Source organism: Dromaius novaehollandiae, chromosome 1 (genome assembly GCF_036370855.1).
Source record: "Dromaius novaehollandiae isolate bDroNov1 chromosome 1, bDroNov1.hap1, whole genome shotgun sequence".
Lineage (NCBI taxonomy): Eukaryota > Metazoa > Chordata > Aves > Casuariiformes > Dromaiidae > Dromaius > Dromaius novaehollandiae.
This window is the reverse complement of record NC_088098.1, coordinates 48,991,354-49,018,133: the sequence shown is the minus strand read 5'-3', so window position 1 is coordinate 49,018,133 and position 26,780 is coordinate 48,991,354. Positions and strand designations below refer to the sequence as shown.

The window sequence follows — 26,780 nt, the reverse complement described above, 5'->3', positions numbered from 1 at the left end:
TGTAAAACAACAAGAATTCTTAATTTGCTTTTACTCTCATAATACAATTAAATATCACTAATCAATTTTTGTTTGCTCCAGGTACAAATCTCAAGGATGTAGGCAGCTCAGGAGGTCTGTTTTATTATATTAACATTTTCATACTCGTTTTCTTTTTTGTGTATTTCTGCAGCAATTGTTACAATTCTTAGAATACCATTAGGATGTTTTATGTTAGTGTTCAGTAATATGTTGCTCAAAGGAGCGTAGTTCACCTGTGTTTCTGGTCCTATGATGATTTCTGTTTTGTTGCCAGGTGTTATTAACCTACTGGTTTTGACCAGAAGGTCTTTAAGTGATTTGCCTCTCAGAGGCTGATGTCAGGAAGTGTTTTGCCATGGATTTTAATGGGATTAGGTTTCAACCATATATTTCTTCTTCCAAAAGAAGGATCATTATTAAAATTAAGAATTAGTTAATTAAAATTGAATCTGAGATCAAAAAAATATGTCCCCCTGGTATAAGACTAAAAAAAATGAGGTATTATCAGTGAGAATTTTTTCTCTTTTCTTCTGATTTTGGCTGAAATCAGGAGAGAATACCTGTAGGGCGACTTCTGTTCTGATTGGAAGTGGCTGACGGTGGATCAGTGCAGTATGTGTCTGTGATTTCTGCCTATTTACCTAGCTCCCTAAAATCACATTTGGACAGCGTGTAAAAGCTATGACCCATTTTCATTATCTTTGGGGTAGGCTTCAGGAGGTGGATGGGACAGCCTGAAAATTCTTTCTACAAAGAAGTACTTTCTTATGTAGTTCAGGTAGACTGGGTTTTTGAAATCCTCCAATTTCTCCATCACTTGAATGATGGGCTCTAACTGCAAAACACTACTTTAAAAATGTATTCTTTGCTGTATTTGGAAGAAAAAAATCTTACTTTTTTCTTTCATTTCACTTCTTGCTCTTTGCTAAAAGTAGCATTTATCTAGCAAAAATATAACTTCAGTATCACAAGCTGAGAAGCAGGCAGTGGAAGTATTCGCTGATCATTGTTTCTTGACTGATCATACTTCCTTGGATGATTCTTGCCCATTTAGCTGGCCACTTTCAAAATCTCAACAGAGAGTACTAAGACAAAGGAGATATACACAGGCTTTTTGACCCTAATCTTACCTCCCCCTCAATCATATTTGCAGGATAAAGATGAGTAAAACTGTTACTTTTTTTTTTCATTTTAGGAGTCTGAAAAGTGCAAGTGAGGGGAAAAAAACAGTGGATAGTTCTTATGCACATACATCTGGACCTACCATTATTTTTAGTTACATCAGATGCAAACACAGACCACCTTACTATATTTTAATAACCCAAATGTAATATTAACCCAAATGTATTATAAAAGTGAATGTCACATTAACTCTATTTACTTTTATTAAACAAACTTAAAATTTCATTTAAAAATCAGGTTGATTAATCAGGTCCAGTTTCTCTGAAGTTATGCTAATTGGCATGAATTATGCACCTCTCATTTATTATTAATGGTGATCCGTATTAGCTATTCCATTATTCCTGATGTCAGGCTTAAACTGTATAACTGCTCAGATTATTTCATTAGCTTTCCTGTAGTCTTCTCAAACATTATCAATACTCCAAGTCCTATTAAAAAATAGCACCATTTGTTGGGATAGCTTTTTGCCAGATCTTTTTAAGCTCTTGGATATAAATTAGATGAATCTTTGGTTAAAAATTATAGTCTTAGTAGCTGTCATTTAACATTTTCTTCAGACAGAAGCATATCATCATATGAGTTTTTCTTCTATATTTGGGTAAAAATAATGAAGCAGAAGCTTTGTGGAAAAACAGTATTGCAATCATGTCATTAAAGACTTCTTCAGAATGCATATGCACAGAGAGGCTGAATTAAGGTTGCACAAGCCAATTTAATTCTTACATATCCCAGTTTTAATGTACTTTCCTTTACAACCTTATCATCCTTTTAAGAGGGTTTTAGTATATAATTAAGATAATTGCTCCCCTTCATATTCTCCTCTGGATAATATCTTTGATAACATCCTTAACAAGAAAATATTATTCTTAAAAATATGTGTCATTTCTGAAGGTAAAGCGCATGGGAATGAGTGATACCAGATAACCAGTTTATAGTCAAAATGCATGCAAGTCTCCACCTGCCTGGTATGTTACAATAAACATGTTTATATGGTTAAAGTAATTCCACTTTCCAAAGAACTAGCTTACATTTTCTCTGGGAAGATAGAGAAAGAGGCTGCTGCTTGACATATGTTAAACATTTTGTGATGATTCATTACTTTTTATTATTATTCATTAAAGTACAGTTGAAAAAAGTTAGCTTTCAAGGGAGTTTTGGACAATTTTGCAAGGGATCTTGTGCTGGAAGTGTTTCTCATCAAAGTGCATACATTCTGACCAAGACTGAGCTTCATCCATTCTAGTGTGATTACCATCTAGGATGATCTCATTATACACTTGACTGCATGCTGTCAGACAAAGCATTTTTTTCAAATCAAGACAATAATTCAAAAGAACATAATTATTTTGAGGTACTCTGCATTTTAAAGCCAATATGCAAATATTATTTATCAGGATTTGACTTTTTCTTCGTTAAATGGCTGTTTGTTGCAGCATCCTTTGCAAGTAGGGTTGAATCACGGATGAAATATACATGGGCCATATACAAAATGTTCCATACTAATGAAGTAATCTGACACTTCAAAATGCTCCTCAAATTGTTTTATAATTGAGCAGATATAAGCAATTGTCACTTTTATATGTGATTACCATTTAACTGATATGGGAGGAATCATATTGCCATAAAAAACGTCAAATTGCTAATACTAGCAGTCATAGTGAAACTTTATTCTACCATTAATTTGTTTACATTTTACATGCATCTGGTATGTTCTAGAGGAGTGCTAGTTGGTATAATGGGTACATAGCACTACATAAAGATCTTCTGTAGGTATTTATCTAATATTATGTGTCTTGCAGTGCACCAGTAAAAGGAATAATTTTCTACAAACCCGTTCAGATTGAATATTACTCCAGATTAGAAGTTGGGAGGAAGGAACTGTCTTGTACTACTTATGCTGTAATACTCAAGAGTTTGCATATTCTCTATTTTGCATTGGAATGAAACTGAGTCCTTCTCAAATTTTGAGAGATCTGGTCCTTAAGAGTCTTTATTTCCCTGGGCATATAATGTTATACCTCCTCTATTAAGGCTCTAATGCTATGCAGTTCAAATGCTATAAAAAAGCCTAAAAGGATTTCAGAAACAGTCTAGTTGGAACTGGAAATACTGTATAGATACATATTGAATCACACAAAGCACTGGGCTCTCTTTTGTCTCAGATAAATTTCTTCACTGTTTCTGTCTCTCAGTTTCCCGTGATAAATTTGCTCTGTTAGGAGTGATTAATCATTAGAAACTGCAATATCTACATCTTAGGATCATGTAGGTATTCTCCAAAAGTTATGACATTAACAATGCTCCTGATCTGTCCTGCTCTTTGTGTAGTTTTTGAGGCTTTTGATCTTTGGTATTAAGGGTTGCAAGTTTAATACACTGTATTAGGGATGCTTTGTGACTTGCTATGGATGGTGAATAGAGGAGGTATAGTCTATAGCTGCCTCTCAGCAAAACTATTATTATATGATTGCCTGCAATTCTGGGATTAGATCTGATGGATTTGGATGATCCCTTCTATTTCTGTGTCCAGTATTAGGGCACTTTTGCGGAAGGTGGGAGATCACACTGAGAACTCTAAATGCCAGGCTATAATGTCAGTAACTACATCTATACCATAGGATGTTGGAGTGCTTTTCAGCACTGAGCCTATGTTTCAAATCCTAGCTGCATTCCAAACTCAGGTCAGGCCAAGATGAATACGCTCAAGCCCTGCCCCATTCTGTCACACCTGGCTTGAGCTCCAGTAGGACCCCTGAACTGAATGATCAAAAAATCAGGTTTGTGGGATATCTGCCCTGCAATCTTTGTCTTTTCTCCCATTGGTCTTTCTGGAAAACACACACCAGAAGTTCCAGCCTGCTCTGAGAATAATTTCTGAAGAAAATATTAAGAAAATGATATATTTCCCCAAGAAAACTAATTTTGATTTATCAGTTTTTGTATGGTGAAAATTGTTTCCAAAAAATTCCCAACTAGCTACACACCACATTCATATGTCAGTTTGGTGGCTCTGCTAACAGATGTTGAGAGTTATCTAAATCACAGCTCTGCCGTTCCTTCCTCCCAGCTTTCCATCGTATCTTCTCTGTAGGGATCATCTGCTATACAGTTACTGTGCCTCCTCAAGTATTACAGGGAAGATCCATTGGCTTTGACGTGAATGCATGAAGGTGATTAGTAGCCTTACTCTTTTTCCTACAGTTTTAGGACACTTAGAATAGCAATAAATAAAAAAACCCTCAACCAAACTGAAAAATTTTTGCCTGGCTTTCTGACTGACACCCTCCAGCAGTTTCTTTCTGACAGACTGCACCACAGTTGGGCTATGATTTTAGCTTATCATACAATCCACTGAATTTAGTTATCAGTAATTTTATTTCAGTTTTGACCTGAATCAGATCCTAAGTAGTAACTGTAAAGATAAATGCTTCATACCCTGTTTCTACTCTCTTTACTTCTCCAGTTCTATAAGTAAGAATTTAAATGTAGTATTTTTCTGAAAAGTTAAGAATATTGTATTTAACATTTCAATACCTTTGTTACTCAGAACTCACTTTTTTATGATATCTATTATGAGATTTTTTTAAGCAAACTTTAGTTTGCTTAAACTCCACTAACTTTAGTACATTTGAAAAGCAGAAATCTTGGCATAGCTTGGAAAATTTTGTTAAAATCAAAATATTTATGAAAATATTAAGTAATTACTAAAATAAAGCATTTCTCTACATAATGAACAGATTTATTTGTTTTGTTCAGTGTCAGAGATGATTAAAAAATAGAAAAACATTGATTCCTAGTCAAGGTAAGCAGTGTTACATTCTGTAAAAAGAGAGATTTTCCTTCCTGTTTTATTTTAAGTTAAATAATAAAAAAATCTAATTTACTTCCATTTTCTCTGCTTCTGTCTCCCTTTCTGCATCTGCCAGTCCTGATGGCAGCATGCAGCTTGTTGCCAAAAGTTTCTATTACTTTGCATAGATTTCATTTTTATTCTTTTTATACCATTTTCATTTTTGTGCAGGCCACCTCCAAAGGAAATTTGGAGTGTGCAAGAAATGTAAGTTTTGCTTTTCTAGGGTAATACTGTATAGCAAAACAGGATGGACATGGGCTAGCACTGCCAGTCCCCATACATTTAGGTGCAACATAGCTTTACCACTAACTAGTGATAGAATCAGTTTCTAGTGCAGACAGGGTATCAAGCTAGTCTTTTTCTTTTTCCCTGGTATGCCTTCAAACACCACAGATTTGGAAGAATCCATAGGAAGAATGTTTGAGAAAACACTCGGTTGCTTTATCATTTTCTAAAAGCAGGAAGAGTCTTCAGAAAATTTGTTCATATTTTTTGCTCCAGGGTGTATTATTCTTTCCATAATACAGTACATTACTGTATGAAGTAGCATCTATGCTGGATGAGGATATTAAAAGCAACTGTTAGTAAAAACATTCTTGCCTCTTTAGCTCCAGAGGAGCTGTTCAATCCATGTCCTTCTTCTTTCAGATGCAATTACCTACTCGCTGGAAGATATTTAAGTAATCTAGTACAATTAAAACCAATTTCTTACCAATAGCACTGGAGTTGGGGCTAATTTATCTCCCAGAGCAATTCCATTATTTTGACATCTGTTTCTGTCCTACATTATGATGAAAAAATATTAACAAATCCTGTGAATATTTTGTAAATAGTATGTGGAAATATTTGCAAGAAATTTTTCTGGTAAATTCTATTGGTTGGCTTTCAGAATTTTCTTATCCAATCTGAGATAACTTTAAAAAGGACTTGCCATTGATAAATTTAACAAAAGTATTAAATGCATTATGAAACCATTGCAAACAGCAGAAAAGGTGTGAAACATTTTATAAATTGCATGTTCGAATGCTAGATATCAGCTTTGTAAATACAAAGTGAAATGAACTTGTGACTCATATTCTAATTGAATAATGACATTCGAAATATGAAGTTCATGCTGGCTAGAAGTTCTGACAGTGCGCCTGACAGAAATTCTATGAATTGTACCTTTTGTTTAGGTCAGGTACACAGCTGTCACAGTGTAAGAATTATATATGAGGAAAATCAAAGTAAGCAGAAATGTTTCAGCCAGGGGAGCAGGGAACCCTGGTGATCATTACTGCTAAAGTATATGTCCCTGTTATTCCATTCAATCTTTTCTGAACTTGAAACATAGAAGTATATTTTTCATATGAGGAAAGTTTCAATTTAGAGAGATTATGGGGCATCAGGAGGCACTCATATGTGATCATATATGGCATATATGGCTATATTCTTTAGAAACTTCTTGAAAATGAATAAATGTAAAAACAAGTGCTAAGAATTAGGGAAATACACAGTTTCTTTGCTGCCTACATGGTATGCTTTCTTGTGTTAGCTTTATTTTAGTCTTCCCCTTCTCCTGGCCTTGATGGGACAATTTAACCAGACTGTCTGAATTTTCTCTCTGTGAAGTTTCTCTCTAAATTGGGACAAACTGACAATGAAATATGGTCTGAAAAAGAGCAGGGGTATTTCATTCTTTCAAGAAAGAAAAGAAAACAGAAAAAAATCCAGCACAATCGAATCATGAATCTCTGTTGTAGTTAAAGGCTTGAAGTTAAGAGATGTTAAATAGTTTTAAGTCATATTTTTCTTCATCAAACTTGGCAAAAAATCATACTTTTATTTAATTATGATCCCTCTTCTGCTGTTCATTTCTGCCCCACTGTGCTGGAATATTCTTCTTTGATTGATTTTTAAGTCCATTTGACTCTGTCAAGGAAGCAGGCCAAAGCTACATGTTCTGGAAACTTTGATTTATTCACTTGCTATCAATAGAACTACATCTTGACTGTTCGGAGTTTTGTGGTATCTTTTTCTTTACTTTCTATAGTTAGCTGCAATTCTTAAAAATTCCAAGGATCTATGCAAACTCCACCATATCTCCAGTCCCTATAAGAAACCTAATAGGTTCCACTGGTGGGAACACATGATAGGAAGAGTTTTAAGAAATCTGCAAAGCTAGCTTGTGGATCCAAAACCAAACCAAAAGGAGAAAACCACTGAGGCAATTTCCACACTCAGTCAGAAACTAAATTAAATATGTTGAAGTACATAGAAGATTCTAAACACTCAGAGCTGAAGTAATGTAAATGCTGCTTTGTCAGACAGAAGGTAGAGTTAATAATGCATAACTATATAATAATATTGTAACATATCATTTCATCTAAATTAATTAGACAACTAAAAGAAAATAAATTATTGGGGGAATATTAATGAAAAGGAAAATTTGATTTTTTTCAGAAGAAAATGCCAAGTATAAATACAAATAAGTAAAAATAATATATGAAAAATTGTTTTGGGATGTCAATTATTAGAAAAAAGTTATTTGGAAATTAAATAATTTGATTGAGTGATGACTTTTTAAAGTGCTAAAAACTCTAATGCTGTAGTGCCACAAATGAACTGTTTGTGGTGGGAACTTTGATTGTGTTATTCCAAAATTATTCACAGTATTTCCTTTATCATTCCCAAATCATCTGGACATCACTGGGGCAACATACTGGACTAGATATCTTGTCTGGTCTGGTATAGATGTTTCCATGTTGCTTTGAAATTAGTAGTAAAGACTCTAAAAATTCCTTTAATTCTGACCTTGTATCAGTGCACACTACCTGCTGGACAACTTCTTTATGCTTAATCAGTATCCTATTATGCAAAATACAATATACATTTCTGGTTTGGAACAAAATATTTGCTCTATATAGTACATACAAAAATCTATGCAAAACTTTTAAATTGCCAGTTGAATACTCAGAATTTACTCAACAATTTACAAGATATTAAATAAGAATATTTAAGTACAAATATCTGAATACTGAAACATTTTAAAATATCATTTTAGTGCTATCTAGCTTTTAAATATTTGGTTTGCTTTATTTTTAGTGTTCTGATAAAGAGACTTACAATAATTGATACTTCAGAATAACTAAAGCTTGAGAAAGCTGCTTTGGCCACAGATTGCATTTCCTTGCTAGGTGAATATTGGGAGGTTTATTTTCAAGACTGCTTAAATCTCATTACTACCGAGCTCAATCTCTGGGGACTATGACTACCATAAATATTACTTTAATGGTTTAAGAGCATTTACTCTCATCATCTTTTGCTGGTTATATTCTAAGATGATTTGAAAATGTAGCTTAATTTGTCTATAATCACTATATTTGCAATAGTTTTCTCTGCAAAGCACAGTATGGATATTCTGTCAGGATTATGGGAGAAACCTTGTGCACTAAGGCATGCCTGTAATAGCAATCAATGGCCCAGTCCTGCTCTCACTAATGACAGAAATTTAAAAATAAGCAAAAAACTCTCCAATCTATATTGTTCTTTTTTGCATTTTTTTTCCACACGACCAGTAGGCATTCAAGTCTTTAGTGAGTGACCGAAATAAATAAAAATATTTTGGAACCTGTAACTACACCCTGTGCTTTTCCCTGAACTTCCAGAAACATGACTACAAGCTGAGACAGGACAAATGTGGAAACCTATGAAGTATCTATCATAGACAGTGCAGTCATTTCACTATAAACCTTTCAAACATGTAAAAGCCAACAAAAAACACAAACCCATTTCACAAACACCAAGTATATGGCAACTGTGTAGCATTGTTTTTGAATGCTCAATTAGGCATCAACAGCTCGCAGAGGCAGTCTCAAAAGGTTACTCAGGAAATGGTGGAAATCACCCATCATTTCTCATTATTTTTTAATGAGAAATGTTTTTCCAGACTGTTGCCTGATATTACAAGGGTTATGTAAGCTTGAAGCAGTTCCAAAGTCTATTTGTGCAGGTGGGTGATTAGAGGAAATAAAAAGTTGATAATAGTCATACCCAAGTCTCATGGATGATGCAGAAACAGCTAAGCAGACCCCCCGCTGCCACTGGAATGCACTTCACTGGTAATTAATTCCAAACACTATCCTGAAATAGCTGCCACATCCAAGATCAGGCCAGTTATAGCTTCAAGTGCTTTCATCAAGACAGTTACAGATATATATTTACAATCCTACTCAGAACAATGGTTATTCAGGTTTAAGTACGTGGGAAACAAAACAAATTCAAAAGAGCAAATTCAAACACTTTAATCCAACTGTTCTCTCTATGCATCAAGTTCAGCTGCCTACTGATTCTATTATTCAGTCTTCCATCTGTTCTTTTAAAATTTCTCTAGTAATTTTGGTTCCTTGAAATCCCAAAATACAGAAGTTTGTCCATGTCATTAGTGCTCAGATTTATGCCACTTTGAACAGCTATGCAGGAGAGAAGATTTGCTTTGGGGATTAAGTCAAGTAAGAACCATTTTAAAGCTGATTCCTATACTATGGAAAATTACTTAGTCCCTCAATTGGGGGACTACTAATTGGGGCTACTGTATCGCACTTGTGTCCTGTTCTCCATCTAACAAACTAGGATGTTTTCTAAATTATGCCTGGATTTCTCCATGGACTGCAGCCTGGCTGAACCTACTATTTGCAGTTGCTCTGAATCTTTGCAATAGGTCCACCACTTACAGGAGACATCACATTTATATCACACATTCTGTCCAAGAAATCTTTTACCTGGCAGCTCTGTATCAAATCATGGGAATTGCTATCATCTTGTCACCTACTCTGCTCAGTTTTGGGTCTTGCTTTTTTGGCTTCTTCCTGTTTGTTGGCTTGGGCTCCTGCCTTGTAATTTTACTACTAGCAGAATCCAGCAGCCTGAGTTTCCCCAAGGAACTTAAAGGAACTGAGCATAAGTAGTACTGACTCCACACAAAACATTCAGGTACATTGTTTTTAATCACACTTACAATGAAATCTACCGTTGTTGGTATTCACCCATACTTTGAAGCAGTGCTTCTTTCATTACTCATTATAATATACTGCTGGTGATTTATAAAGCATAAATGCTAGGTCTGGTGAAGAAGGGCAAGCCAACCACTTCCATATCTGTTTCTCTTAGCTCTTTCAGTGGTATTCTTTGTGCCTTTTTTAGAGCTAAGGTCACAGGACTAGCTCAGTCCCTCATAGTCTCTCACCAGAGTTCAGGAGATGTGGAGATTTTGGAGATGTGAATGCTCTAGCTTTATGTTTACCCACTCTTTGCTATCTGCTAATGCACATGCCATTGAGAAAGCACTCAACAAGTTCACATACTGAGGTCCCTGCCTCTTCCACCCCATAATGTTAGTCCACTCACTGGAGCGCAGGCTGGAATATATGGTGTCTGACATGAGGATGCTCTTCAGGCATAGGCAAAGGAGTTAGCAGGACAACTTCTGACAGTTTCAAAGGAGGTTTTGACTGCAGCCCTGTTCCCTTCTTTCCTCTCCCTCCATTAAAAATTTTCATGATTCATATATACTTCTTTTTTCTTCTAAAATCTCTTGATTAATATTTAACCAGGGTCTCTGATCACTGTTTAATCTATCTGATGCTTGTCCTTGTTCATAGCGTTATGAGTTGGAGCAAACAACATCTCAGGTGATAGTTTTGGGTATTACATTCACACACAGTTCACACTCACATTCCTACCTTATCAGCTGTTGCTATCCAGGTACCACATTTGCAATAAAGCCAGAGGGGTGAACTGCCATTCTCTGTCCTCCTCCTCAGATATGCTGTCAGAGACTTTTCACTTTTCACCAGCTTGTACACATTTCTTGTGACAGTTATACACAAGAAAAAGTTTAAAAGAATGTCTTTAATACACTTTAAATAGAATTATTTGTCAGGCCTTTTTCAAGCCTTTGCTATGCCTTTCCACAGTCCTTTTCAAGATATGCTGTTTTGGCAAGAACCAACTTAGCCATTGTTTCTGGAAGTTTCCAAAAGTTTTTCTTCCCTTCATCTTAAACAAAAAGATACCATAGCATGATTTTCCAGTCTCAGAAAGAAAGAGAAGGAGGAGTTACCTCTTCTGGATTCAGGAAAGCTGAATGCCTTTATTTGCACATTCAAGACAGTGCCATAAACTACAATCATTCCTTCCCTACAATGGGAGGATTAGTTTATATTGTTTAGACTTCAGGATATTTAATCTCTACCCGCAGCTAAGTCCCCATTATAGTAAGTGGAGATCTATTTAATACAGCCAGTGGAGCTCAGAATGCCATTAGGCTAGTCTTAGAGAAGAGACATAGTGACTGGCAGCAGAATCACTCTCTGTGCTCAATTGATTCTATTGACAGGATCACCATTCACTGTGTTAGAATTGAAACAGCCAGCTCACATATAGACATCTGCATATAGATATCTACATTTATGTGTCATAGTTTTGAATTGAATAACACCTCTTGTAAACAAGTTGGGACCTTGAGACCATGACCAGCATAGCAGTTAGGCAGAATAGTTGAAAATGTATGTCCTGCCTTGCCACTGTGGACCTGGAGGTCAACATGCACAGTTAACAACAGATCATATGAGCACAATGTGTTACATAACTGAAGTCCAACAAAATTTTCACCCTTCTACCATAAGGCTGTCAATCTCTGAAGCTCATATATCTGAGATAAGAATCCTATCTGCCACATACTCTTCACATCCTGGAATTGTTTAACAAAGGAGTTGGCGACTGTCTCTTTTGATGAAGAGCCAAAGAACCATTTCTTGTCACATTATGTCAAACCTATAGCTGCAGTGTGGACCTGAACCTAGGCTCTCCACTTGACATATTTCTCGTTCCATTCAGGAATCTTGTATATGCTTTTCCTCCCACATTTCTCATTATATGGGTATGTTTTAGCATAATGGAATGATTCTCCTTGCTCTGCCTTAGCAAAGGCTCTGTAAGCTTCAGGAAGATCACTCTGTCCAAACTCTCTTTAACTCGCAAAATCGAATTCAGGTGATTTGTAATGTGGGACTGGATCTTTTTCTTCCTGTTAGGAGAAGCTCATCAACAGCAGGAAAGATTCCATGGAACATGGTCTGGGCAAGTTCTTGGTCTGCTTCTCAGCAAGATCCCATATCCCTGGTAAAACTTCCGTATCTTTGATTATCTCTGGAATGAGAAAATGCTGGCTTATCTATCACTCTAGTGTAGATATAACTGGCAAGTCTTCTTTCATTCCAGTTATAAAGCTTCTTAAAGGACTAGACAAAAATTCCCACTTAGGAGAGATCTGATCATTGACAGGAACTAAAATCTAGTCCTTATATTCATGATTGGATACATATTAACCTGCTCACTTCTCAGTCAGTCAGTCAAAGTAGCCTTTCTGAGGGCTGTTTTCTCTGTGAGGAGACAGGTGTAAATTCTGATATTGTTCACTTATCCTCCATAAATAGTACTATTTCCAGATTATCTCCTTTTGTATCCTTCCAAGGTTTCTACTGAGGATCTGATTTCCAAGGATCTGATTTCTGACTGAGCCAGATGATTAACCTTCCAGTGTTCTTGTCAGAGCTTTATGCCTCCATATAATACATTTGATGCTAAGAGGACATTGACATAACATGTACAGACAAAGGCATTCCAACAGTCTCCTACTATATTTTTCTAAAGACAGATCTGAAACCATAAAAATTATCAAATTGGATACACAAAGTGTTTCTGTAATAGTTTGCCAGGAGGCCAGTGAGTTGAGTCTGCTATAACTGATCAAACTTCAGACTGTTTCAATGACATACTAAAAAACATTTTGATCCAAGACAACACCAAGCCATTTGGAGCTTTATTCACATTTTTGCATTATCCCAATGCTGGGGTGAGAAAAAAAGAGATGCAGAGTTTTGGCCCACCTTCAAGTAATTTGGAACATTGTGTGGAATCTGCTATGCTGGGCAGAGCTTGAAGAGTAAAAGGAAGTTATTTACTAGCAAGGGATGCCTTTGAGGATGTTGTCTATGTAAATGTATGTAGACATATATTCATATGTACATACATATGTGCACATTCACTTTACACCTTCCTTTGCTTTCCTCTGGAGGTGCAGTATACAAATCTATCCAGGCCCTGAGGGCTATATTATAAAACCATACAAGGTTACAGTGACCAAGTTTTGTGCTTTAAGCATTTTGTTCATCTTTAGTATGACATTTTTAGAAGTTTTAGAATTTAATATATATATACACCATTAGATTTATCACATATAATCCAATTCTAGATTATTATTGGTCTCCACCTCTGAAGTTAAATACATATTTCTTCCTTTCTTATAGCAAATTTTAAAGCTGAGTGTGCAAGTATTTAAGTGATTGCACAAACAGTTGGAATATGGAAATAAAATAGGCAGAGTATATATTTGTATTTTCATTCAGAGCACTTGGTATGTATTTGAAGTAAATCACCTGATACTGCCCAGTTACTATGCATTACTTCAGTCACGGAGTGGCTCTGAGTGAAAGTTTAAAGCAGTCACCATATCCGTGAACAGAAGTTCCTTGCACTCCCTTCTGTTATTGACCTCCTGATGTCCTGTACACTTCAAAAAAAGAGTTACTATAATTTTTTTAGCATGCTGATAGAAGTAAATTAGGTCTCACCTTCACAAAGATCTCTAGAAAATAATGGCTGCAGTTTTTAAGAGTGTAAGACTGGGATTCATCTCCTATCATTTTAGGAGCTTGATTCAGTTGCCCACAGGTAGGTATCTGTTGACCTTTGAATGCCTGTGGGCGTCCCCAGCTAATGGTTTAGAAGTGCAGTGAAATCCCATAGTACCTGCAAGCCTCTTGCAGATAACTTAGATTTCCTTGGCCCACTGATATAGCATTAGTTGCCTGCATTTTGGCAATTGAATCTTGCCCTACTTGTCTACAATAGAAGGGTCTGAGCTAGCTTTCTAGACATTCTTCAAAGCCAATGGATATATTTTCAGTATAATCAATGAAGTTTAGGGCATGTTCATATGACCTAATATGTTATTTGGTATTAACTGGGCTATGTCCTAAATTCTAATACTATATTAAGCTGACTGCTATTGAGTTAAAGAGGAATTTCAAATGCTCACTGAAATGTAGCTGTATTTAGTCAGACAAATCCCACTGACCTTGCAAATCTGAAGATTAGTTTCTGAATGACTCAAAAGCTTGAGAATAAATGAATGCCCTTTCTTTGGAAAGCAATTTAGTTACTAGCATATGAATAGAGAAGTTTAACTTTAGGTCCTGAATCTTGATTCCAAAAACTCAGTCTTATTAAGTAGATGCATATAATACATTACATAATGCAGTTTTCATTTCATCTAAAAGTTCTTTTTGTGCTTAAAGATTGCATTGCAACATATGAATCACTGAGTACTTATCATGTCAATGATGATAGCCCAACTTTTCTTCCTGTGGAATAATGTTAATTCTTTTATAATTTCTTTTGTGAGAGACATGATGTTCATGAGTACATTCAGAGTTAAACATATTTTTATGAACAGGATAACTGTATGCTAATATTAATTATGTTTCAATACTAGTGAACTTGGAAATAGATAAAACTGAACAGGAAGTGCAAAAAGCATGTTTTTTCACCATTCTATTGTTATGACAGTGTGGTGATAAAATAAATGTGTTGACAAAATAGATTTTGTGAGGCGTTTGTCTTGCTCTTTCCTTCATCCCTTAACATTCTAAAAAGTGCTGCAACAATATGCATATGCCATATTAAATGACTCTAAAACTTTTAAATTGATTATGTGGATTTGTTCTTGTTCAATACTATTCCATTTCCTTTTAGCATTTACCTGTAAGAATATATAAAATAACTGGTGGTGAAATATGGAATAACAGGAATAGTTCAGTTGAAGGCTGGTCTGGATTTCTGGATTTGGTGGAGATAGTTCAAAATAGTGGTTTTTAGTAAAGCTGAAGTCAAGCCACCTATGTATAATCAAAGGGTGTGGCTCTAATTTAAATAATACTAAAATGGTTTGAGTGCAAAAAGATTTTTTAAATGATGGTAGGAACAGGCTGACCTTTAACTTCCAAGCAGTGATTTCATCATCTGTAGTTACTCTAGTTAGTAGTTACTCATACTGTATGTAGTATGTCTCTTGACACATAAGAAGTAATAAGTATAGACAAGTAGTATGATTTTGTATAAAGCATTAATGTGACCGTTACTGAAATACTGAGTCTGTTTTTTGAAGTATATATTTGAAAAACTGGGAAAAGTAGGGAGTAGAGTTTTAACAAGTATCTGAGATGTGGAAACATATGTGATACTGTGAGAAAATTAAGAATCACTATCTTTTTAAATTATCTATAAGATGGTTAATGGTAAATGTGATCATGATAGCATAGTAACACCTTCTGTCCCTTAAAACCTTATATGCTGAACCAATAAATCAGCCAACCAACCAAGCATATTAGTAAGATTTCCCAGGATGTAAATCAGCATAGCTATTTTTATAGTCTGCACTAGACGAGTCCAGTTAAATCCCAAACCTAAGCTTATGTAAATTTTTAAAAATGATCTTGGTTATTCTGAATGTAGAAAACATCATATGATAATATTTTCTTTATCCCACTGCAGTCTGTTTGTCCTAAAACAAAGGAAATGGAGTATGGTACCACTTTTTTGAATGAGAATTCGCTCCAATAACATAATCTTTGTGACAGTTTGTCATGTATGATCGAGGAAGGAAAGAAAATTGTTAGAGCATATTGCAGTTCAGTAATTTTTAGCTGCCAGTTGATCCCTGGAGCCTGTTGTTATCTGATTTGAACTGAAACATCTCTTAGCTTATTGTACCTTGAGCCAGGAATTAGAAGAGAATGAGAACCGTAAATACTTCCCAGTTGGTTCCATCTATAGCACCTATCAGAAACTTAGTGTAGCAACTAATCTTTCTTAAGTAAGTGTTGGAGGTAAACTCTTTCTTATTGTCATGAAAAGTTGCACTGAAACTTACAGTAGTCTGATTATGGTTATCTAAAGAAAAAAAACCACTTTTGTTCAGACATTTGCTTTAGTTTTGTTACCAGAGAAGAGAGAAAAGCAAATGAGAGAATAATAATTATTAAATCATGTAATTATAAAAGATAAAATATTCAAGTTTATTCTTAATGAAACTATGAATACTGTATATATATCCAAAAAAGTCCCCCAAATTATTTGAAGTAGTTAATTTGATAGTGATATTCTCTGTCTGATGGAGCAAACCCAGGTAGTAAATGATTATTGGTTGTCTAATGGGAAGATCCTGCTGTGAAAATAAACAGCTGTCCACAATAAAGAAATTGTTTACAAGAAACTGTTATATGTCAGATGCTTTATTCCCTTGAGGAAGGACTGAAAGCATGAAATATTGTGTGGTTGGATTTTCCTGGAATGTTTGTTTCAAAGAAAAATATTGTTAGTATTTATTGCCAGTTTATTTTTCTTGGAAGGAAAGATTCTAACTACTCTTTTTTTGAAATTTCTGCATATTATTTATGTTCATGAAGTGGTTATACTTGTGTGCAAGTACCTAGCCAGAGAAGTTTTTCTCAGCCCTGTGAATTGGGGCATATAAAAGCCCTGCCTCCCCTCATGCATATATTCCAAAACATCTTAATTCCAAGAATTTCATTTTCAGTCAGTTCCATTCTCCTCAGGTAGGATTGTATTTGGGGCAAAACTTCGTCTTTGATTATCACTGAACAGGGTCAACAAGAAGCTTCAGATCCCTGTGGAAACACCTACACCCTACTCATGCTACTTGACCATTGCATATTTAAAGCACTGGTAAACAAAGCTGAGGTCGCTGTCATCAGGGGCTTGAAACAGAATGGAATGCTGGCAGGAAACTGTACTCATTACCATTAGCACCAATCTGTATTTCTAATTGTCTGGCCTTTGAGAGATGCATCCTTAAGATACTTCCCCATTTGCCAGACTTCTTGACTTCACTTGCAAGGCTTTCATGTGCTAAACAGCTGAAGGACAGCTGGGCTTAAGCACAGCCACACAGGCTTCACAGCAAACGATGGCTGACATAAACCTGTGGACTGCTAAAGTACTGGAGAGCTTGTGTTCTTTATAGGTTTAGTCAATTGTTGAAGACCATCCCTTTGTTTGTTTCCCACCCTTGTAATGTCCTACCTTTACCTAAAGACTCACATGGAGCATTCCTCATTTTAGGAGGTTTTTGTAGTTTCCTAGGTGGAGGCTAGTCTACTGCCTGTATTACAGCATGCATAGGCAGCAGTATACTCCTTTGTTTGCTATCTCCATATAGATTGCAGGGCTATTTATTGTATGTGTATGTAACAAGTGTATTATTTTCTGAAAGAAATTGATCTTCCATTAGTTGCGCACCTGCAATTATTAAGGAAGAGTTTTTCTGTGTCTATGGTTGCAAATCTAAAGGACTGGCATTTTTTATGCAGAAACTTCTCAGTGAAGTTGGAATTCTCTTTGTCTATGACAATGAGGGTTCACTCTACCAGAGCTCAGGTAACATCTGAGCTTTTCTACAGGATGTCTCCATTTTGGATGTCTGCCAAACTTCACCTGGACTTCCATTCACACTTTCATTAAATGTAACACTACTGTTGAAACCCTCAAATCTGACATTTCCTTTGGAAGAGTAGTCTGTTGGTCTTTATTTGGTGAGGAAGTCTCAGACCTCATCCAAATATGTAGTGTTTCTGTGGGGAGTACTTTTTGGAATCATCCACAGTATCAAAGTAGCTGTAAGTTTGAAGAGGCCATAACTTGCAACTGTTCAAGTCTATGTTGGCCTATGTTAGCTACATTTGTGAAACTGTCTATTTCTTTTCCCTTGAAGTCTCTGTTATACTTCCAAAAATTCTCTCAGGTTGGTTGAACTGAGAGGGAGAAGCTTTTGTCTTCCCTTTTATGGATGCATTTGTGATTTGCGCAGAAAGGAGGAGCTTATGTGTGTTCCTACAGAAATTGCTTAAGCAAAAATTCTCTAGCTTACAGCACTGTAGTAAAGATTTGTCAACAGAGTGAAAGTGTGTATTGGTAATCCACCTCAAATACAGATAATAAGCTTTCTTTTAGTGAACCCTGCAGACTATAAGTTAAGGCCCTCAGATGTGAGATTTGAATGTAATCAGTCTTAATGTAGAGCTGCAGGTTTTATAGCACATTGAGGAACATGGCCCACATGTCTTTGTGGCCCACAAAGAAAAGTAGTCTGTAAATTCATAAATGAAGACCACCATGACTATGCATTGGCAATGGAATTTTCCCAGAATCTGAACTAAATTATTTCATTAATAATGCAGTCCTAAAGGCCTGAAGTAATGTGGAGCTTCTGGCCTCCTGCTAAGTCATTCCCATCATTGGGAAGTTAGGCTTAATTTCATAGTTCTCTGTCCTTTGGCCTGAGTTTCACTATCTTTAGTTTATATTGTTCTAACAGTGTTAAGAGTATTTAAAGAAGACAGGAATGACATTTATACTCCCTTTAAAGGTCCTTTACAATGCCATAAAATTGTAAGAGAGTCAGAAAATATGTCTGAACAGCAGTTTTCCAAGATCTGCAGATATGTGGACATTCCTAAGCCAGTCTTAGGTTATCTAGCTGAGATGCTGCTAGAAAGGTAGCTACTGTAGTGCAGAGCTCTATATAGGAAGCAAATTTCATCTGAGAAGCTGAGTACACTCTCATGTAACTAACCCTTGCTGATCAGCTACAGTGTCCAGGAAGGTTAGGACTGAAAGCTGTTAGCATGCCCTAAGTTGGGTGTGTGTTTATATAACTTGACTGGGACTTACATGCCACGATTTACCAGGATGAGATATAAGCTGCCTTAGAAAGCGTCCTTTTAAATCACTTGTGTTATAATGATAGTATTTGAATTCATAATCAGTAATTCAGGATAACAAACGTAAGATATTTGTGTTGTTTTGTGCCTCATGATGTTTAGGTATTGAGAATGCTATATCCTGACTCAACATGGAATGAATTTATGGAATGGAAAAGTAAGCGTAGATATGCAATATATTCCTTACCAAATGCATTTAAACTATAACAGTTTTGGGAAGTTGAAACATTGATTCTGAATCATGTTCTATTTTCAAAATAATTTCTTATTTTTAAATATACATCGTATGTGTAAGTTCACATAAATGCTATTTTTATTCACAGATAATGCACCTCAGGTGGCAATTACTGCACCAGGATCTGGTAACCATAGAAACAGCTCTACAGGCCCGACACCTGACTGCTCTCCTCCATCACCAGACACTGCACTTAAAAACATAGTAAAAGTTATACGTCCTCAGGTAGGTGATCACTATAAACATCCTCCTATTAGCTGCATTTTTGATTTTATAAGCAGGATATGATGCATGTATTTATTAGGATGTTATCACTATATACATATAGATAAATCAAAGATAGATATACAGAATCCAAAATATTTTTATACTCAGGAAGCAATTTTAATAGCATAAGGAGAAAGTAGAATATTTTATGAATGAGCTGAAGAATGTGCAGAGAGATACCAGTACATTTTTTTCTCACAGCATTAATGCTGAACAAAATCTTTATGCAACATTTTGTATTTTTATGTACTATTAATTTTCTTCCAGGTTTATATTCTGTTTTTATCAGTATATTTTCCTATTACTCTTTCAGATTTTCTCTTCAGATTTTCTCTTTCTGGATTTCTATTTACATTGTTCCATAGTGTTTTATGCCTTCTTGAGTTTACTTTCTTTTGTAGTATTGCTTCTTCACGTTCATCCTTCCTAACTGTAAACATTTTCATGCATTTCTAATAGTATTTTGTAAACAATACACTTAGTGCTTTGAAATCTGAGTGCTTTCTCATAGTTCTCTGAGGAATACAGCTAATATGTGTCACTTCCTTTTCATTGTCTCTTAAATATTCTGGGCCTCATCTATGACACATCTTTAAAATAAGCAAAACTAGAACTTGGTTCAGTAGTTTAGAAGTAACCAGCATACAAGAGTTTATTTTAGAATCATATGATCATAGAGTAATATAGGTGAGAAGAGAACTGAGGGGATTATCTAGTCTAGTCCCTGCTTAAAGAAGAGCTAGCTGTGACATTAGATTTTTTAGAAGAAGAAGAAGAAAAATTCTAAAACTATGCACCAAATTGACTAATTGCTGTTATGAAACTTTTTTTAATGTGAATTTTTAATAAAAAGCCCTTCTATCCCTCTCCAACCAATTATTGGGTTCAAATGTAACCACCTCTCCTTCATTGATGGCTGATGTCTGCCACTGGGCCCCTTTGATTCTAGTGGATGCAGGTTTTGTATCATCGCTATGTTGCTGGCACAGATGTTACTTGATAGCTAAGCTAATGGATGCATGTATATTTTGATAAAAGCTCTAAAGGACTGATTGCTTTGGTGCTGCATGAGTTGACAGTGTTATAGTGATGGAGGTGGAATTTACCCTCTACTCATTAGAAGCCACGATTCAGAAGGTCTTACAGTATTATAGGTAATTACTAGATGCACCTGCCATTTCTCTCTGAGGAGACTTTAGTTTCCTGTGGTTGACAGTGTCAATGCACTAGAGTGGCCTAGAATAATAACAATTCTATCCACTGAATGACTGGTGCAGACTACCCCTCAGTGATGCTAAAGTAGTTTGGGTTCCACATCCTGGCTTAAATGTAGATTGCAGGGATTCTAAAATAACAGCTTCTTGTTCTTTTCTCATTTTACAGTTTCTCATTTTGCTTGTTCCTGTAGTCTCTGTCTCTCCCACCCTACATCACTATAGTACTGAAGTGTCTCCTTCCCTCTAAGCTGTTTTTTATAGTAGGCAGCAAGCAAACAGAAAGGTATTGGAATATTGTTGGAACAAGCTGTTTTGTGATAGCTTATTGAAAATAGCATTTAAAAAGCTGTTTGCATCATGATATTGCCAAAAGATGGACCCAGAACATTGAATGGTGATGTTCTCATGCTAGTTAACTTTGATTGGATTAATAAGATTCTGGGGAGCTATTTTCAAATTTAAATCATACTATTTACTGACTCCCAGTATTCTCATCGTTCTGTAGAGCAAAAGCTAGCTGTGCAATATATATGGTCAGAACTTGACCACATTTGCTAAAATCTCTCTCATGTGGCCCTATTTCCTATGCAGAAAACAACAGCAGAATGACACATGTAGCCTACTGCATAACGTGTGTTGTAAATCTATGTACTAATATACACAGGAATTGGATCTAGATCATTATGCTTCTCATTTCCCCTTTTGGTTTATGTACATTTCATTAGTATTGCTTCTCTCTGTTTTTTTCTATTTATCTAATCTCCTCCCCTCCCCAAGATCTCAACCAAAGAAAATAAACAAAGAAATTGTAGGTATTTGCAATGTGGTGTTTGCAAGCCTTCAGTGTTAATTCTACTCGCATATTTAATTCCTTTATTTGGTGCCTGTTGCATTCATTTACATAGCAAGCTGTTGGAGTTTAATAAAATGGGATTCAATTCTTGACTGACCTCTCACCACTCATGTAATACTAATGAATAATTATATACGATGCACAGAAAATAATTAATTTCTTGTTGTCTGCCAGGGCTTCTTTGCGCTGTTCAAGCAAAGTAAATAAATCTTAAAAGGCAACAGAAGCAACCCTAAGAGAACAGAACCAAAACAGCGATCACATAAATTGCCAAAACAGATGTCACTCCTTTCCCCTTCTCATATATCTTCTGCGTCCAGCATAGGAAAGTACTAGTGACTTGGTCAGTGAAAGGCAGACTGTAGAACTCTCTACTGGTTTTGCACTATGCAGGCTTTGGTAGCTTGGATGAAATTGCCAGAGGAGTCCAGCCTTTCAACTTGTATTTTTATTTTCATTTTTAGCATTACTTTATTTTTTCTGGAGATTTGTACATATAACAGGTTACAACCAGTGAGAAGGAACACATTTTTAACTACTCTCTGTGATATGTGTAAGCAGCAGCAGAGGGAACCAAAGATTCCATTCTTCCAACAATCTGTCGAGGGAAGGGGATGGCGGAGAGTGGAGAAGGAGCAACAGGGGCTGAGCTGGGGTTAGAGCCGGAGGTGCAGGCCATGCTACCACCTATTTTCTTCAGCCAGGCGCTTAAGACTGTGTGTCGGGTCACGTGGGGGTAGCGTATGTACATGTGTCGGCACATGACAGGTTCTTGAGACAAGATGTTCATTTGAATGTGATTATTAGTGCAGCAGAGTGGCCTGTCCTCTCACCTATTCCGGAAACTTGTGTGCCAAATACAGCTGTTCAGGGGCCCTGCCAATTACATCTGCTACATGGGGTCCCTGGAGAAGGGTGAGGCTGTTGCGCTGCATTGCCAATAAATGAGGGGAAAGTGCTGCAGCTGGGAAGTATGAGACAGGAACAAGATGAGTGAATCTCATACACAAAGTATAAATGCTGAGGGGTCTGGGTCATGGACAGTTAAGGGATTCTGCAGGCTGTACTTTTGTCTTTCTCCTTCTAATTGTCGCTTAACCTGGTCCTAATTCTCCCCTTACTACATTAAGAAGTTGTCCCCATAAAACCTGCCTGGGAACATCTCTTTTCACTAATGTTTCTGGAAATTTATCCTTTCTTCAGTTAATTAAGGTGAATTTTGAGCTGAGAAACCTACTGTTTTTTATGACTGTACCAGCTCATCTCATATGAGATCCCTCTGCTCTCTAAAATCTAACTAAAACTCTCTTTAGAAATTTCTCAACTATTCAATTCAGTGCACTGTTACTAAAGCTGAAGCCTACTCTAACTGAAATGGCATATCTCCCTGGTACAGTCTAGCATTCTGGAGGGATATTAACTAAGATCGCAGAATCAGTACTGAATAAGTTCAATGCCAAAGTGCCACCCACCTCTGTTGCTTCCAATCCTGAAGCTAGCTCATTTAACATTAATTCAGGGATCTGTCTGCTATGTTATCAGCAGACCTCAGCTGTGGCCTGTACCTGTAATCTCGTATTTTGCAAATACACTTCTTGTTTTCCAGTTTTCACAGAGTCTGTAAGATTCTGCCCCTTGATGCATAGGCCAGTCTCTCAAAAAAAAGTGGATTTGTTGGAAAGTTATATATACACAGATAAGAAACAAACAGAACTTTAGTGTAGAGTTTTGAATCACTTGACCGTTCTTTTCTGGGTTGTTCAGACAGATCTTAATAAGCTTTTAGCTAGTGATTTGATGATTAAAGAAGACCTGAGAAAGTAATGCAGTTCCAATTTAAAGAGCTATGCCTCTGTGAAGTATACTAACAGGAGCTGGGAGAAAAAATGAGGTGTGGCCTAAGACTAAGTAGGCTAATGCATTAACTGAAGTCCTCTGAAATTTTAGGCTGTCTTCCAAGTTTTAACTTAGTTACATTAGCACATATAATAAAGTATAACTTATATAACAGAACTTATATCAGAGCTGGAATTTAGAAAGTGATAGTAAAATTGAGCTTGTTCTGCCATAACTTCTTTAACTCAGTCTGGACGAAGCCTGAACAGAATTGAGCTGCATGTGAAACTTTGTGTATTTTTGGTATTAGCTACATTACTCAGTAAGACTCTCCTGCCTTTATTTATTCACCTACATTTGAACAAGTAAGCTATATACATATATAGAGAAAGATCACCTGTGTTTCCTAAGAGACTGTTTCATTTCCTGTTCCTACTCACTTGTTGATCATTGTTCAGTTATAAAATCGAATTCTGACTACTCACCTTTTAAAGTCTTCATTTATTAATTGTAATCTATCATCTGAATTTTCTCATCTTTCTAAGATATGTTTCACAATACCAACTGTATGTATAGCTTTTGATGTCTAAGTCTGGGTGATTTAAAAGTGGCTTGATCATAACATAAGATTTTCCCCATTTTATGTCAATAAGCAAGCTTCCTGAGAGTACTCTTTCAGTAATGCAAGGAAGACTTTGGGTGGAAAGGCAAAGGAACAAAGAATTTCGGTGTTTCTGACATTATTGTCCCATTCTTGCTGTTTTTATTGCTAAGATCTGCAATAATCTATGCAAATTCTTTATAATACAATCATTCTTGTGGGTTTGGAGGTGCTGTCTTTGCATTAGTCATCTTTTTAAATTTTTTTTTAACCTTTTTAAACAAAGTTATAATTCCATCTATGGTTCATGGTTCTTTTGGCTAAGACATCTAGCAATGATGATCTAGCAGAAGATAACAATTTAAATGTTTAGAAGAGAGATTAGATTACCTCATTTTCTGTAAGCAGAAATAGAATCCTGCAGGGCACTTGTTGCCTCTGATAGCCCTGTACAACTTGTTTGGGCTACTAAGCGTGCCTTGCCTCATGTACAGCTATTCTGTGTATGTATAGTGAGCCTGGCATGTTTGCGTAGATGTAATTCATCTATGCATATGGTAAGAGAGGGGCCATGACACTGCACCCTCTACGCTAGCCCGAATGTCAGTGGACAGCCACATCCAGAGTTATGTGCACCCCAGCTGGTCTAGCTGGCCTAAAAAGTGATGCCTACTGTGGTCCACAGGTGGGCAGTTTTAGTCCTCAGCATTAGTGTGCCTGGTCTGGCGCACTTTCCTGCATTATGTAATGTTACTGAGGTTGTATACATCCATTTCCTTCCATGCCAACCTGCACTCTCTCGTCACTAATTCATAAGAAAACCAGATTTCGTTAGATTGAGGTTGCAAGCACTTTAAGGTAGTTGACAGCAGTCATGATTAGGCCTTAATTCTGGATATGGAGTTATATTCCAGAAAATGCTATCTCTATATCATTTTTCATTGTGAAGCTTTGAAGTGTTTATGCAAATCTACGGGGAACATTGTGATACCTTCTCATTCTAATGATGTTGATACGAATAAACAAAGAAACAAATAAATAAATAAAGCTTGTAAATAGCCCTAAAACAAAAATGAAAGGAAAAAGAGAAGGAAAAGGTATACTGTCAAGGCTGTTAAGAGATCATTAGCAATTTGTCTATGAATGACCGAAAATAGGACAGACATCATGAAATTTTTTTATTCTAAAATACTGAGGACCAATTACAAAAAATGATAATGGTTGGAATTGTCTCACAGGGCTGAATTTTTTTTCTGTATTAGCACAGAAGACTTGTAACTGCTCCAGAGGAGGAGATTTTCAAAAAATTTCCACAGAGCATAATGGATACTCTGTGACTACTTAATAACAACATTAACAAAAATATTATTAAGGAGATGCATTGTAAAAGATCTTCTCCTTTGACAAGTCACTATAAAACATAATTCTATTTAGATTATTTTTATTAGAGCTGAGATAATATGAAAACATAAACATATCTACCCAATACACTAATGAAAACAGCAAACAGTATGTATGAGTGCATTAAATCTCAGCTCGACAGGGTACTAAAGCACATGTCTAAATTAAAGCAGAAGAACGCTCTTTATTATCAGGAATGTTATGATTTTAGAATATCACTTCTGTGTAAATACTTCTTCATGGTTGAAGTTGGTTGCTTGCTTGGAGAGATTCTCTTGATTTAGTTTCTTGATTCAGTGTAAACATAAATCGTGCAGAAGAATTGAACATTTTTCATATCTGTACTTGTAACGGTCCAAACTGGTGACATACTGAGCATAAAGATAGCTTATGCACTGAAAGGCAGCTATGCACACCTGTACTGGTGAATTAATGCCAGAGAATGTTCCTGAGCTCTGGAACTTAGCCATTTGTATTGTCAAATTATTAAAACAGTCTCTGGGTCAGTTTTGGTCCTGTACAATTCTCTCTCTAAAATTATCAGCTGTTGGGCCTGATTTGGAATTTGAACAGGCCAAGAATCCTTCCCAGTAGGCAATTCTGCTGTGAAGACCCTACTCTGAAGGCTAAAAAAGTTTAATATGGGTGAGTCCTAATCCACGCCGATTGCCTTCAATTAGAGAATGTGCTCAGGAGAACATTTAGTGTAGTAGTATATATGTTGCCAATGAAACTTGCGGGCAACTCCTTTTGTAGGCACATAGATAAAAAGGGGATTATGCATACATTTTTAGGGGACACTTTTCGATGAATCCAGTATACATAGTGACTGGAAAAGGTAACACATTCCGAATCCAGAAGATTAAAACCTTGCCTATTGTACTATTGTAGATATCTCACCAGATTCATAGCATTTTCCTTTTTTTCTATGTAATAGTGGGTAGTTTTGAGCACCTTAGTTATTGAGTAATTTCATATCCACATCACCAGATGCACCACATTTTTATACGTGTGTAGCATGCAATTTAAAAACAGCCATCCCCTTGACCCTTCAAACGTAATGATAGAAACAATTTTCATAATCTATAGGTCAAAATGAGATATTGCTAACTGAGCTTTTTTGGAAAAGGGCTTACAGCATCCATTTTCCAACAGTCTCACTGAAAATAATATATTTTCTGTATTTTGGAAGGCTAGAAATTTCTCTTTTTATAGCTGAGGAATAAGACATTGCTCTTATTTATCAAATTTACTTTTCATAATTTGGAGCTCATTTCAAGCAATATTTTCCCAGGATAGGAATAATGGTGTATCTTCAAAATCTGGTCACATATGTCAAAGATGGAAACCACTACAAAGGTATTACAGCTTTTAGTGTTCAGGACTGTTACACTTCTCAATCCACAACAGCAA

General features: G+C 36.0%; 1 protein-coding gene across 1 annotated transcript in view; it reads left to right on the top strand.

Annotated features, from left to right (window-relative positions):
• The window catches only part of ANKS1B (ankyrin repeat and sterile alpha motif domain containing 1B), a 434,784-nt gene that overhangs the window by 136,199 nt on the left and 271,805 nt on the right, over positions 1-26,780 (top strand). The window contains exon 11 of the mRNA XM_026123167.2: positions 19,281-19,417. Coding sequence (XP_025978952.1) covers positions 19,281-19,417 — 137 coding nt within the window. The remainder of the gene's footprint in view (positions 1-19,280; positions 19,418-26,780) is intronic.